General features: G+C 42.2%; 3 protein-coding genes across 3 annotated transcripts; all 3 read right to left on the bottom strand.

Moving 5' to 3' along the window:
• Positions 1-6,601: 6,601 nt before the first annotated feature.
• Positions 6,602-7,012, bottom strand: LOC140546618 (histone H3). The gene has a single exon (XM_072670001.1). It carries the CDS (start codon positions 7,010-7,012, stop codon positions 6,602-6,604), a length of 411 nt encoding a protein of 136 aa, XP_072526102.1.
• Positions 7,013-7,605: 593 nt separating this feature from the next.
• Positions 7,606-7,992, bottom strand: LOC140547068 (histone H2A-like). The gene has a single exon (XM_072670589.1). It carries the CDS (start codon positions 7,990-7,992, stop codon positions 7,606-7,608), a length of 387 nt encoding a protein of 128 aa, XP_072526690.1.
• Positions 7,993-14,827: 6,835 nt separating this feature from the next.
• LOC140547162 (histone H2B) lies at positions 14,828-15,202 on the bottom strand. Its single transcript, XM_072670750.1, has one exon. The coding sequence runs from the start codon at positions 15,200-15,202 to the stop codon at positions 14,828-14,830; it is 375 nt and encodes a 124-aa protein (XP_072526851.1).
• Between the last annotated feature and the right edge of the window lie 763 nt (positions 15,203-15,965).

Genomic DNA, 15,965 nt, shown 5'->3' with positions numbered 1-15,965 from the left:
TCACAGTCTGGCCACACAATGGCATCCAGACTCCAAGTGTTCTAAAAAGGAATAAACTAATAATAGTAATAATAATAACGCAGCATACTTTGGATCATGCATAACCTTCACTCTGAATACTTTAACTCATCATGATTTAGCTTCGAAACCTACAGCCTAGCTCCAGACCTGCTTGACCTTATAATTAAAAAGTAAGCTAAACTATAATTAGGAGCTAAAATCACTTCTGAAATAGCTTGGTCTTATGGCGAAATCTTAAAATAAATAAATAAATAGCTGAATGAATTAATAAAATTCAGTGACCTAGGCTTAAGATGAACTTACAGTGACTCAAAGTAGGCTCATACACAGCCTCTGACTCCTTTTCACGAAATTTGAAGTGCATAGGGGCCATGTGACCTTTGTAAATAAACATTTATGCACCGTTTTCTTAGAAAGATTACACACTTGACATTATTATTGTTATTATTGTAGTAATTGATTGTGTGTTTTACCATCCTAAACCGCACTCCAGTACTCTCTAGTGCACTAGGTGAGTATAGAAGCCGTTTTTTCGTGACATCGTGCACTCCACGTGGAGTCGTTTCGGCAACTAGCTAACGAAAATAATCTTTTGTAAACAAAACACTAGCTAGCAAGCTACACAGGCTGCCCAGCTCTGAAAACCAGAAGATAGGCTGCTGGTAGCCGGGTTTAAGCACGACTGTTTCTCCCTCACTTGCTCCAAATAACAATATAGAGAACTACGCACGTGTCCGTAATATCGTTATTTCTGTGATTAATTACATTTAGCCATCATGCTACTCTCCAAGGTGGCTTCTCGGTTTCAACCACGACAGTAAACGTATAAATGTTGCTGTATACACCGTTTCATAATAAAACTTGACTGACTCGAGCGAGTGTGTATTTATCTGACAGGTATTTACACTCGCTGGCGTATGTTATTGTTTGTACCATCCGAGTTAGCTAGCATGCTAATCGCTTTGTTAGCTCATGTGTGGACCTGAAAAAGCAAGTTAACTCAAATCACTCAACAGCCACAAATCACGGCTGTATTGCGTACTTTTATGCTACAACCCCGCATGTGGTACTGCACTGTGGTCAACAAATAATGACCCCTCATAATTAGGCTCATATTTGCGCTTTACTGTTTATGCTAGCCGCGTTAGCCACGCTGCTAATCGCTAAGCTGGCTCCAAGCTATGTACAACTCCACACATAGATCCAGCAACGGCAGTTCTACATCAATTTGCTGTGACTGGGTGTACAACTTTAGGCTCTCGGCAAAATCGAGTTATCGGATATCATTATCTACTTCATTTTTGGCAAGTTAGCAAACGTTATCGTGCTAACAACGACACACCGGAGCTAACCAGGGTCCAGTAGTGTAAGGACTAAAAAAAAACGACGTTTCACATGTATGAACATTAAAAGTAGCTAACATATGTCTTAACACGACAAATACCTCGGTCAGCCCTCTGATGGCTGTCGCCATGTGCGCCTCGGTCTCGTATACAACAAAGTCACACTACATCACGCCATTCTAACGTGCGCAGCGTTTATTACACACACACACATGACAAAATTAGTCCTTCCTCAATGCACCTGAATATAAATCACATAAATGGCTATTTAGTACTAGGGTTACGACCTTGCAAGCATAAAACAAGCACCCACGAAGATCACCCCACTACTGTACACCATGGCACACGGTTTACTTTTTACTGTGACTGGACGTGCAGTTATCGGATTTCATCATTAGATGAAGATAGATAGATAGATAGATAGATAGATAGATAGATAGATAGATAATCAATAAAACGTCATCTTTCGAACTTGTAGTTAGGCATCATGGGAATTGTAGTCCTTGATCTTGACACTACAGGATAAAGACAAATCGTGTCATTGACACATTGATATAAAGACGTTTAAAGAAACACACAAACCAGTACAGGGTTTGTATTTTCTGTCAGAATGAATGAGTATGCATAAAGCAAGCCATATGTCTACAAATGCATGTCTCTCTCTCTCTCTCTCTCTCTCTCTCTCTCTCTCTCTCTCTCTCTCACAAACCACCACTTTAATATTTTTGCACATAAAGTAAATTGAGGCCAACTTAAACTAAACCCACACCATTTGGATTCCTCAGGTTTCCACTATACATCTTCTAATAACAGCCATATTGGTTAGCAGTTAGTGGAAGAGAAAGGAAGGAAAGAAATTGTGGAAAGCAAAGTATGTTGCAGTTAGTGGATGATAAAGCCTTAGACATATGTTGCAGTTAGTGGATGATAAAGAAATTGTGGTGATATAAAGTAAGTGTAAAGCTCATGATGAAGTCAGGGTGAGTGGAAGCAGTTTGGCTTGACCTACCCTTTAGGATTCTGATGGAGTTTCAGGGCTAAGCTTTAAGACTGTGGTCGTAGTACGTGAATGGAGCGTGGATGCCATCTGGTGGTCAAAATGTAAATCTGCAAAATATAAAAAATACATATTTTTTTTTTGGTCCACAGAGACATTTAAAGAAGCAAAATCAGAAAGAGGAGAAAGAGTTAAATTTGAGAAGCACAAAAAAGCTAATTCACAAGTGAGTACGGCTGACTTTTGATACACCTTTGTTAGCACTTTTGTGTTAATTTGTTACTTACCCATGCCTTGAAGAAAGTCTCTGACCTTGCAGGTTAAAATGATTTTTTGCGCTGATGGTGCATCCGCTTTCCAATTTTTAGCTTTGCCCCACTTGCCTCCAGCTCTTCAGCCAGGTCTTGATAGCAGAGCGGTGTTCTTTATTGATTTATGATTATTATGTTGACCTCAATATAACCTGATGCATACATACATACACATAACCATACAACATAGAATTTAAGGGCTCTAAGGGGAGGAGAACAAAGGTCCTACATAGAACTGCACTACTCTACAGTTTGACTCTTAATGAGAGAATTGTTGGCTTTTTACCTAACTGATGATAAAATGTCTTTAGTTAAAGAATGCTTGGTAGAAGCACTCTTTATTTAAGGCACTTTATTAAGATCTGTAAGGAGATAATACAGTATTGAGTATTTTGTTTTCTTCTGCCCTACTTTATCATTAGCATATTGTTAAAACCCAAACAAAATTACGGTGCCCTAAAATAAGTTTTCATTTCATTGCCTGGTAGCATGACAACTGGTTATCCTGCTGGCTACTAAAATGCCCAAAAGTTCCTTGGTAGAACTTAGTAGACTTACTGGAGTTCACAACCATCTGTCATATGTAACAGCTGTAACATTCACACACATACACGTATACATCTATGTTGTTAGCGTTTGCATTTGCGAGTTTGACCACACGATGGCATCCACGCTCCATCCATGACATATATCCACGATCCCAAAACAACGGTGACGTTTGCAATAGGGCACTTCCTAAATCCCTTACACTGTATACACTACACAGAAGTGCACTTCTCTAGTCAAGTCTTTTAGGCTTCTGATGGAGTTTCAGGGCTAGGCCTCAAGACTGTGGTCATAGTACGTAAATGGAGCGTGGATGCCATCGTGTGGTCAAAATGTAAAACAAATAATCTTGCAATTTTTTATTTATTTATTGATTTATTTATTGATTTCTTGTCCACGGAGACAATTAAAGAAGCAAAATCAGAAAGAGGAGAAAGAGTTACATTTAAATAGCAGAGAAGCTAACTTACAAGGGAGGAGGCAGTACGGTCGGCTGTTGATAAACTTTTGTTAGCACTTTTGTATTCATTTGTTACTTACCTATGCCTTGAAGAAAGTCTCTGACCTAAACCATGCAGGTTAATTTTTTTTTGAGGGTGCGTATGTTTTTCCATATTTTAGCTTTGCTCCACTGGCCTCCAGCTCCTCAGTCAGGTCTTGATAGCAGATGAGTCAATTTTAATTGGCAAGGTTTTGGTCAGAGACCATCTTTAGTTAGGCATCATGGGAATTGTAGTCGTTGATCTAATACACTACAACTTAAAGATATAGTGTCCACAGAGACATTTAAAGAAAGAAAGATCAAACACAAATCGAATAAATGGTATATTATTGCATACAAGGGAAAAGCTCCTAATGAGGCCAACTAAAACTACATGTTTACGCCTTGGATTTCTCAGGCTCGTTTTACATCTTCTAATAAAAGTCATGTTAGATTAGATAAACACAGAGGGAGTTAATGTTGCTTTAAGTAATGTTGCTTTTACCATATGTTGCAGTTAGTGGATGATAAAGAAATATGGAAAGACATTGTGGTAAGCAAAGTAAGTGTAGAGCTCATGATGAAGTCTGGGTGAGTGGAAGCAGTTTGGCTAGACCTACCCCTTAGGCTTCTGATGGAGTTTCAGGGCTAAGCTTTAAGTCTGTGGTCGTAGTACGTGAATGGAGCGTGGATGCCATCTGGTGGTCAAAATGTAAATCTGCAAAATATAAAACAATTCATCTTTTTGATTTTTTGGTCCATGCAGACATTTAAAGAAGCAAAATCAGAAAGAGGAGAAAGAGTTTTTTGTATTCATTTGTTACTTACCTATGCCTTGAACAAAGTCTCTGACCGAAACCTTGCAGGGTGCGTATGCTTTTCCATATTTTAGCTATAGCAGATGAGCGGTTTTCTTTATTGATTTATGATTATTATGGGAACCTCAATATAAACTGATACACAGAGTTTAAGGGCTCTAAAGAGAAGGAAACAAAGGTCCTACATAGAAGTGCACTACTCTACAATTTGTCTCAAAGGCTTCTAGCAGTGAGTGAATTGGAGGCTTTTTACCTAACTGCATGCTGTTTGGTTGTCATGATGGCTAATACAGTGCCTTCATTAAAGACAGCTTCTATCAAGCATTCTTCAAAACAAGACATTTTATCTAGTTGTGGAAGGAGGTTATACGGTCTGGAGGTTTTTTTTTTTGTTTTGTTTTGTTTTTTTTTTCCTTCTGTCCGACTTTATCGTTAGCATATTGTTAAAATGAAACCCAAGCCCAAACGACAATCATCCCACAAGACATGTAATTACTTTTTAGATTTATTGGTGCAGTTAACAATCATATTTAATGTGTATAAAATTGCCCTAAATTAAGTTTCCATTTCATTGCCTGGCAGCATGAGAACTGGTAACCATGCTGGCTTCTCAAATGCCCTGAACTGAAGTATGCTTCAATAGAAACATTTTTAAAAATGTACTTTAAAAAACACTAACCAAAATAACACCGCAATACAAATGACTTAGTAGACGTACTGGAGTTCACAACCATCTATCAAATGAAAAAGCTGTAACATTCACACGAATAAATCTAGTTAGTTAACGTTTGCATTTGCCTAGTTTGACCACACGATGGCATCCACGCTCCATCCATGACATATATGCCCATGATCCCAAAACAACGGTGGTCGTTTGCAATGAGCACTTCCAAAAGCCCTTCTATTCACCACACAGAAGAGCACTACTGTACTCAAGGCTCAAAGGCTTCTACTCTCTATTACATAACCGGGTGCATCCTAGGCAGGACAAACACTTTACCCCTGCCAGTATTTATTCACTATTTCTTTTCCCTAGGCTTCTCTAATGATCATTTTACATGTGCTGGGAAGGTTCATTTAATTTGCTCCATACTTCAAGGGTTATACTTCCAGACAAGCTAGACTGTACTAAATAAGGTAATTTTTGAAGTATAGCACAAAACAATACTGACTCAACATTCATTTAATTTTGGCGTTTTTCCCGCTGATCTGGGTTAATTTTACAAACAATGTGACGGGAAACATGAATTTTATAGAGTTAACATATAGAGTAAACATATAATTTTTTAGAGTTAGACATGCATTGTTCTGGTAGAGGTATTGAAAGAGATTAAAAACAAACAAACAAACAAACATTCCTCTCCGGACTATACACTTACCTCCTTTACTGCTGCCCTAAAAGCAAGCACAAACAACACAGCTGGTCTCGCTTACTCTCTATGCAATCAAACTCATGTTGCATATGTATGAAACGTAAGTACCCCAAATCAAGCTCTCATTATATGAATATACACATACATTGCTCTCTGAAACTGTACTTGAAGTTGTATAGTTTCACCACGCGGTGGGATCTACGCTCCATCCATGACTAATGCCGTTTGTAATAGGCCAAAACCGGCCTAAACACTACATAGTGTAAAGTGTAGTGTTCTACTGAAAGGGCAGTGGCTTCTACTTTCTGCTGGGGTGAATGAACTGTTTCCAAACTATTAAATATGTATAAACATATTGATAGGTATTAAAAGTATTCATATGTATTAAAACACGTTAAATATGGCGATTTTGATGTGAAATGTAGTACAAAACGTTATATATATATATATATATATATATATATATATATATATATATATAGACGCACATATAGAAGTTGTTTTTTTTCCCTAATCTTCACAACCACTGTCTCACGGCCGGTTTCGCTCGCTCAGTCCTATGGAATTTAGAAGCGCACGCGTCATAATAGCCTTACATTATATAAACGCAACACCGAGGTGAGGCGGACATTTGCTGTTTCGGCGCGGACACGGGTAGGTGGCTCTTAAAAGAGCCGTTGGGTATTTCAGGTAAACGTCGAAGCGCTCTGTTTAAGCGCGCTCTCCGCGAATACGGCGGGCCAGCTGGATGTCTTTAGGCATGATGGTGACTCTCTTGGCGTGGATAGCGCACAGGTTAGTATCTTCAAACAGACCCACCAAGTACGCCTCGCTAGCCTCCTGCAGGGCCATGACGGCGGAGCTCTGGAAGCGGAGATCAGTCTTGAAGTCCTGAGCGATCTCACGCACTAGGCGCTGGAAGGGCAGCTTACGGATCAGCAGCTCAGTAGATTTCTGGTAGCGGCGGATCTCCCTCAGAGCCACGGTGCCGGGCCTGTAACGGTGAGGCTTTTTCACGCCACCGGTGGCTGGGGCGCTTTTGCGAGCAGCCTTGGTGGCGAGCTGCTTCCTCGGGGCCTTGCCACCGGTGGACTTACGGGCGGTCTGCTTGGTTCTTGCCATCGCGTTGAACTCTGCTCCTCTCGGAGAAAAGAAAGAGAATGAGTTCTTGCTCGCTTCACATGGCTTTTAAGCTTTCAAGCCGCTTGCCGCTCATTGGGCGTCTTGAAGTTGTCCGTTTCCCATTGGGCGGCCGGCAATGCGTCGGTGACACACTATTGGGCGTCTTCTTTTCAAACCTAAAAGCAAAACGGCGGGCTCCCGTAATACAAAACAACAAAGAAAAAAAAGCATTAAAAGAATATATAATAATAAGAACAATAATATGATCAAACTAATCAATGTACTGTACATTACAGCGAACATTAAACACAGTGTGTGTGTGTGAGAGAGAGCGAGAGAATGTGTGTATACATGCACATATGCATAGGGTGTTGATCTCAGTACGTGAAATATATGAAAAAGGGCAATTGTGTATTGCATGGCAGTGTGTTTATATAATAACTCGGTTCATAAAGCTATTATTTTTTTATGCAGTTGGAAATCACGTGAAGAATATGTAGTGTTGTTTGTAAAGGAGCAGCACTTTTCTTAGAAAAAATGGGTGGCTCTTAAAAGAGCCTTTGTGTATAGATAAATCAACGGAGAGCGCCAATTTACTTTGTCTTCATAGTCTTCTCGGTCTTCTTAGGCAGCAGTACAGCCTGAATGTTGGGCAGCACACCACCTTGGGCGATAGTGACTCCTCCGAGCAGTTTGTTCAGCTCCTCGTCGTTACGAACAGCCAGCTGCAGGTGACGGGGGATGATACGGGTCTTCTTGTTGTCGCGGGCGGCGTTGCCAGCCAACTCGAGAATCTCAGCGGTGAGATACTCCAGGACGGCGGCCAAGTAGACGGGAGCGCCGGCGCCGACCCGCTCAGCGTAGTTGCCTTTACGCAGGAGCCTGTGCACACGGCCAACTGGGAACTGCAGTCCGGCGCGGGACGAACGAGTCTTAGCCTTGGCCCTAGCTTTACCACCGGTTTTGCCTCTTCCACTCATGATTCGCGTCAGTCGTGTTCGTCGAACAAAGCTGAAATAATGCACGCCGGCCAACGAGCGCCGTTGATATAGCAAAATCGCCTACGGTCCTATTGGCTAAAAGCTACGCGCACCAACAGCCAATCGCATTTCCGCCGTCAGACTCTAGCGTCCTCCCACCTCTGCTCGCTTTCCTACCCGACCCCCTCCTCCTCTCGTGCTGTGTGTCTGTGTGAGCGAGAGAGAGAAAGAAAGGAAGAAAGAAAACGGGTTAAAGAAAGAAACATTTACCCCCACTCGTGCCCCGCGTTTCCTTTCCCTTTCCCGCTCAAATGTAACACGTATGACCAAACCAAAAAAATATATATATTGATCATATATAATTATTGTGTGGGGAAACTAATGAGAGCTATTTTTGTGTTGTTGAGTGTTTTTTTTTTTTAACAATCAATTCATTGTGCAGTAACAAGGGGGGAAAAAAGCTGTTTTTTTTTATGAAACTGTGGGTGGCTCTTAAAAGAGCCGTTGAATAGAGAAACAAGACATGAAGGTAAACGGCGTTACTGTTTACTTCTTCTTAGGGGCAGCCTTTTTCGCCTTCGCCGCCTTGGGCTTAGCTGCTTTAGGCTTGACCGTTTTGGCTTTCTTTGGGCTCTTGGTCGCCTTTTTGGGAGCCGCCGGCTTCTTGGCCTTCTTGGGGCTCTTCGCTGCCTTCTTAGCGGCCGCGACGGGCTTCTTGGCCTTCTTGGGGGATTTCTTAGCCGCAGTGGGTTTCTTGGCTGCTACCTTCTTGGGCTTCTTGGCCGCGGCTGGTTTCTTGGCGGCCGGCTTCTTAGCTTTAGGTGCCGGTTTCTTGGCGGCCGGCTTCTTCTTTGCCTCGGCCTGCTTCTTGTTAAGCTTGAAAGAGCCCGACGCGCCGGTGCCTTTGGTCTGCACCAGAGTGCCCTTGGTGACGAGGCTCTTGACGGCGAGCTTAACGCGTGAGTTGTTCTTCTCGACGTCGTAGCCGCCGGCAGCCAGGGCTTTCTTCAGGGCGGCGAGAGACACGCCGCTCCTCTCCTTGGAAGCCGAGACGGCCTTGACGATGAGCTCGCCCACGCTGGGGCCGGCTTTCTTGGGGCGGGCGGCGGCCTTCTTCTTGGGGGCCTTGGCGGGCGCCGAGGCGGCTGGGGCTGGAGCGACTTCTGCCATTGTTCTGCTTTGCTGTGAGCGCGAGTGAGCACAAACTGCTGCAGCGTTCTGTAGAACCTCCCGCTGCAGCGAGGGGGCCGGCCCTTAAAAGCCACATGAGAACGTTGTAGACTCAACTCGCTCGATGCCGCACAGCCGTGTGGCAGCGACGGTCTCGCACTTGTGTTTTCTCTCGGCGTTTGTCGAGCGAAATATGGGCGAAAGCTCAACTTGGCGAGCGTAGAAATGCTCTTTCGTCTCCGAGAGGCTCCACCGTGTGTTGAGAAGACGGGAAGGGCAGCGTAACGACGCCGCGTTTGATACGGCGCTCACCGAAGCGTGCCACGCTACCGGCGTGCCGAACGGGCGGCGGCGCATTTGGCGTGCTAATCGGTGGAAAACGGCGACAAAAGGTGCCACGAACTGGGCGAGTGTTATCCGGTGCGTTGGAGGAGAGCCTCGGCGAGAGCGTGCTGGGCATCCGAGACGTGGGTGCGTTGTTTTGCTCGTCGTGCGAGGCGACCTTGAGGAGTGTGTAAAGCACAGTGTTGCCGTGTGTGCGCAGTATGACTTCCACCGTCGATGCGTCTTTGTCACCGGCGCTTCCACACTCGGAACGGCTCTCCATAGGTCCCCTAATACGCACTCGTAACACACCCAATATACCATAGCCAAAAATCTCATACTAACCCTAACACAAAATAACTGCATACACCCCCCCAACCCTAAAACTCAAAAAACAAAATAACAAAAAAAAAAAAGACAAAACTTATTCTAAACATAACATAAAACAATGATGCCCTTTTTCAAGCCTAATACAAAATAACTGCACCTTCACTCTAACCCCAATACAAAATAAACCCAAGCTCATTTAAACCCTAAAACCCCATTTTTCATTTTAACCCTAATAGAAAATAACCATTTTCTCTCTCCAACCCTAAATAAAATAACCCCATCCTTCCTCCAACCATTATACAAAATCACTCCATCCTCATTCGAACCCCTCACATGAAACAACTCAAATCTCATTCTTGTACTAAAACAAATTAACCCCATCCCTCCCTCTATCTCAATAAGCAACACACCAAATTATTATTTTTAAACTTTTACTTTCATTTAACCCATTCCATGCAGTCATGACCATTCTACTTAGATGTGCATTCCTCAGTAGGCCGAGGCCATGTGTATCCAAATCATCAGGCTGATGGCTAATGTTGAAACTCACTTTTACTGAACCTTCCTTTGTATCCTAAGGCAAAGGCTTAAGCTCACCGTCACTTTAACTCAATCCACCTTCATCATAAAACTGAGACCTTTGACCGCCATACTATTTTACTTACTCTACCCTCGTCCTTTTGCATTGCTCCGACCCTCTACATCAAAAAAAATCTATGAACATTTTCTTGCTCCCTCGAATCTCACCATTAACCTAAGACTTCAACCAAATTCATCTTTTAGTGAACCAAACCAAATAGTCCTAATACAAAATAACTCTGTCCTCCCTCTTAACCTAATACAACATAACCTTAACATCATTCTAACCATGGAACCAAATAACCCCATCCGCCGTCTAACCCCAAAATAAAATAACCCATTTTCATTCATACTCTAATACAAACCCCACCACCTTCTCTCTCCAACCCTAAAATGAAATAACCCCATCCTTCCTCCAACCATTATACAAAATCACTCCATCCTCATTCGAACCCCTCACATGAAACAACTCCAATCTCATTCTTGTACTAAAACAAATTAACCCCATCCCTCCCTCTATCCCAATAAGCAACACACCAAATTATTATTTTTAAACTTTTACTTTCATTTAACCCATTCCATGCAGACATGACCATTCTACTTAGATGTGCATTCCTCAGTAGGCCGAGGCCATGTGTATCCAAATCATCAGGCTGATGGCCAATGTTGAAATTCACTTTTTCTGAACCTTCCTAAGGCAAAGGCCTAAGCTCACAGTCACTTTAACACAATCCACCTCCATCATAAACCTGAGGCCTCGTTTACAAAGCTACTGTTACTCACTCTTCCTAGATCACATCTGCACTGAACACACTTTCACTGCCATACTTTTTTTACTTACGCTACCTAAATTTACTTACTCTACCCTCGTCTTTTTGACCTTGCTCCGACCCTCTACATCAAAAGTCTAGCTCTGAACCTATTCTTGCTCGCTCGAATCTCACCATTAACCTAAGGCTTCAACCAAATTCATCTTTTTGTGACCAAACCAAGTAGTCCTAATACAAAATAACTCTGTCCTCCCTCTTAACCTAGTACAACATAACCTTAACATCATTCTAACCATGAAACCAAATAACCCCATCCGCCGTCTAACCCCAAAATAAAATAACCCATTTTCATTCATACTCTAATACAAACCCCACCACCTTCTCTCACAAACCCTAAAATGAAATAACCCCATCCTTCCTCCAACCATTATACAAAATCACTCCATCCTCATTCGAACCCCTCACATGAAACAACTCAAATCTCATTCTTGTACTAAAACAAATTAACCCCATCCCTCCCTCTATCTCAATAAGCAACACACCAAATTATTATTTTTAAACTTTTACTTTCATTTAACCCATTCCATGCAGTCATGACCATTCTACTTAGATGTGCATTCCTCAGTAGGCCGAGGCCATGTGTATCCAAATCATCAGGCTGATGGCTAATGTTGAAACTCACTTTTACTGAACCTTCCTTTGTATCCTAAGGCAAAGGCTTAAGCTCACCGTCACTTTAACTCAATCCACCTTCATCATAAAACTGAGACCTTTGACCGCCATACTATTTTACTTACTCTACCCTCGTCCTTTTGCATTGCTCCGACCCTCTACATCAAAAAAATATCTATGAACCTATTCTTGCTCCCTCGAATCTCACCATTAACCTAAGACTTCAACCAAATTCATCTTTTAGTGAACCAAACCAAATAGTCCTAATACAAACTAACTCTGTCCTCCCTCTTAACCTAGTACAACATAACCTTAACATCATTCTAACCATGAAACAAAATAACCCCATCCGCCGTCTAACCCCAAAATAAAATAACCCATTTTCATTCATACTCTAATACAAACCCCACCACCTTCTATCTCCAACCCTAAAATGAAATAACACCATCCTTCCTCCAACCATTATACAAAATCACTCCCCATCCTCATTCGAACCCCTCACATGAAACAACTTCAATCTCATTCTTGTACTAAAACAAATTAACCCCATCCCTCCCTCTATCCCAATAAGCAACACACCAAATTATTATTTTTAAACTTTTACTTTCATTTAACCCATTCCATGCAGTCATGACCATTCTACTTAGATGTGCATTCCTCAGTAGGCCGAGGCCATGTGTATGGGGAAGGATGGGGTTAATCAGTATGCCGAGGCCATGTGTATCCATGTGTATCCAAAACATCAGGCTGATGGCTTATGTTGAAACTCTTTTACTTTTACTGAACCTTCCTTTGTATCCTAAGGCAAAGGCCTAACCTCATGGTCACTTTAACTCAATCCACCTTCATCATAAACCTGAGGCCTTTGACCGCCATACTATTTTATTTACTCTACCCTCGTCCTTTTGCCTTGCTTCAACCCTCTACATCAAAAGTCTAGCTCTGAACCTATTCTTGCTCGCTCGAATCTCACCATTAACCTAAGGCTTCAACCAAATTCATCTTTTTGTGACCCAACCAAATAGTCCTAATACAAAATATCTCTGTCCTCCCTCTTTACCTAGTACAACATAACCTTAACATCATTCTAACAATGAAACAAAATAACCCCAACCGCCGTCTAACCCCAAAATAAAATAACCCATTTTCATTCATACTCTAATACAAACCCCACCACCTTCTCTCTCCAACCCTAAAATGAAATAACCCCATCCTTCCTCCAACCATTATACAAAATCACTCCATCCTCATTCGAACCCCTCACATGAAACAACTCCAATCTCATTCTTGTCCTAAAACAAATTAACCCCATCCCTCCCTCTATCTCATTAAGCAACACACCAAATTATTATTTTTAAACTTTTACTTTCATTTAACCCATTCTAAACAGTCATGACCATTCTACTTAGATGTGCATTCCTCAGTAGGCCTAGGCCATGTGCATCCAAATCATCAGGCTGATAGCCAATGTTGAAATTCACTTTTACTGAGCCTTCCTAAGGCAAAGGCCTAAGCTCACGGTCACTTTAACTCAATCCACCTTCATCATAAACCTGAGGCCTTTGACCGCCATACTATTTTATTTACTCTAACCTCGTCCTTTTGCCTTGCTTCAACCCTCTACATCAAAAGTCTAGCTCTGAACCTATTCTTGCTCGCTCGAATCTCACCATTAACCTAAGGCTTCAACCAAATTCATCTTTTTGTGACCCAACCAAATAGTCCTAATACAAAATAACTCTGTCCTCCCTCTTAACCTAGTACAACATAACCTTAACATCATTCTAACAATGAAACAAAATAACCCCATCCGCCGTCTAACCCCAAAATAAAATAACCCATTTTCATTCATACTCTAATACAAACCCCACGACCTTCTCTCTCCAGCCCTAAAATGAAATAACCCCATCCTTCCTCCAACCATTATACAAAATCACTCCATCCTCATTCGAACCCCTCACATAAAACAACTCCAATCTCATTCTTGTCCTAAAACAAATTAACCCCAATCCCTCCCTCTATCTCAATAAGCAACACACCAAACTTTTGCTTTCATTTAACCCATTCCATGCAGTCATGACCATTCTACTTAGATGTGCATTCCTCAGTAGGCCGAGGCCATGTGTATCCATGTGTATCCGAATCATCAGGCTGATGGCTTATGTTGAAACTCACTTTTACTGAACCTTCCTTTGTATCCTAAGGCAAAGGCCTAAGCTCACGGTCACTTTAACTCAATCCACCTTCATCATAAACCTGAGGCCTCCTTACAAAGCCACTGTTACTCACTCTTCCTAGATCACATCTGCACTAAACACACTTTCACCGCCATACTTTTTAACCTACGCTACCTCAATTTAATTATTCTACTCTCGTCCTTTTGCCTTGCTTCAACCCTCTATATCAAAAGCCTTGCTCTGAACCTACTTTTGCTCACTCAAATCCCACCATAAACCTAAGGCTTTAACTAACTTCACCCTTCTGTGACCCAACAAAAAAGGCTTGTGGGAGAGCCTAACCGTATGCCTGGTTATATATACTAGACAGCTTTCATTACAAAGATCAGGTGTGTAATTCTAGGGTTTAAGTCAACCCTAGTATGGTTTCCTGCCTCACTCTTCCCCACCTGTAAGGCTGATCTCCTCTGGACTGGTCTTTCACAGGTGATGTGCAGCTTCATTTATCCCACTTAGCACTACAAGCCCACTCCATACAGTTAGTATGGCACAGTATTTTAGTTTGCTGCTCTGTCCCTGAATCCTAGTACACTATACCAATTAAATGCAAACAAACAATTAAGTAAGTTGATTTACATACATACATACATCAATAAGTATGTAACAATAAAGGCACTCTCTAATAAATAATAATAATAATAATAATAATTAGTATTATAACTTACTTGGTTCTTGAATAAAACTGCTCTTTGGAAGAAACCGTGGGTGGCTCTTAAAAGAGCCGTTGGGTTTGGATTATGCCGCTATCACTATTTACTTGGAGCTCGTGTACTTGGTGACGGCCTTTGTGCCCTCGGACACGGCGTGCTTGGCCAACTCACCGGGAAGGAGCAGACGCACAGCAGTCTGGATCTCCCTAGAGGTGATAGTAGAACGTTTGTTGTAGTGAGCCAAACGAGAAGACTCACCGGCGATGCGCTCGAAGATGTCGTTCACGAACGAGTTCATGATGCCCATCGCTTTAGAGGAGATTCCAGTGTCAGGGTGGACCTGCTTCAGCACCTTGTACACGTAGATGGCATAGCTCTCCTTCCTGGACTTTCTGCGCTTCTTGCCGCCTTTCCCGGCCGTCTTGGTCACGGCTTTCTTGGATCCCTTCTTGGGCGCTGACTTAGCTGGCTCAGGCATACTGCTCCTCGTCGAATAAGACTGAAGAATGAGGTGGAGGCGATAAGCTCCCACATTATTTAGACTCTAGCATTTTAATTAGACGAGGTACCGCCTCCAGAATGCCGTCAAACGACCATTGGACAACAAATTGTCCGCTCTCTTCTTGCCAACCCCCCACCCTTCATTCCCCTCCCCTCCCCTCCCCTCCCCTCCCTATTCTCCTCCTCCCTTCCCCCTCCCCAGAGCAGCATTCTCTTTGTTCGCCTACCCGCGCATTTTTACCCACCGTGCAGACGGCACATTATTTTTCGCCACAGCGGCGTTGACGGCGATATTCTGAATTTATTCAAACGTTTAATCAACGCATACGGGGGAAATTGAAAACTATATGTATTCTTCATATATATAAAATTAGCTTCTTAACCGGGAGATTCATAACCACCATCATTGACTATATTGAAACAAACAAACAAATATGATTCTTGCAACATTCTATCCCGCGCATTCTTAATCTACAGGGCTGTTTTTCTGTTTTTCGGCACAGCGGCTTTGACGGCGATTTTTTTTCTATCAGGATTTATTAAGACATATAGTTCGGATTTAACCAACGCACACGGGGGGCAAAATGGAAAACAATACATATATACAGACATATCTATTATATGTATATATACACATGTATTCTTCCAGTATATTACATTTTAATACAGAGTATGCGGGAGATCGACTGCCTTATTTGATAACAAACTAAGAATAGAAACAGGCTCTTTTGCTGGATTTG

This window comes from Salminus brasiliensis, chromosome 24 (assembly GCF_030463535.1).
Source record: "Salminus brasiliensis chromosome 24, fSalBra1.hap2, whole genome shotgun sequence".
Taxonomy (NCBI): Eukaryota; Metazoa; Chordata; class Actinopteri; order Characiformes; family Bryconidae; genus Salminus; species Salminus brasiliensis.
This window is presented reverse-complemented; position numbering and strand designations above follow the sequence as displayed.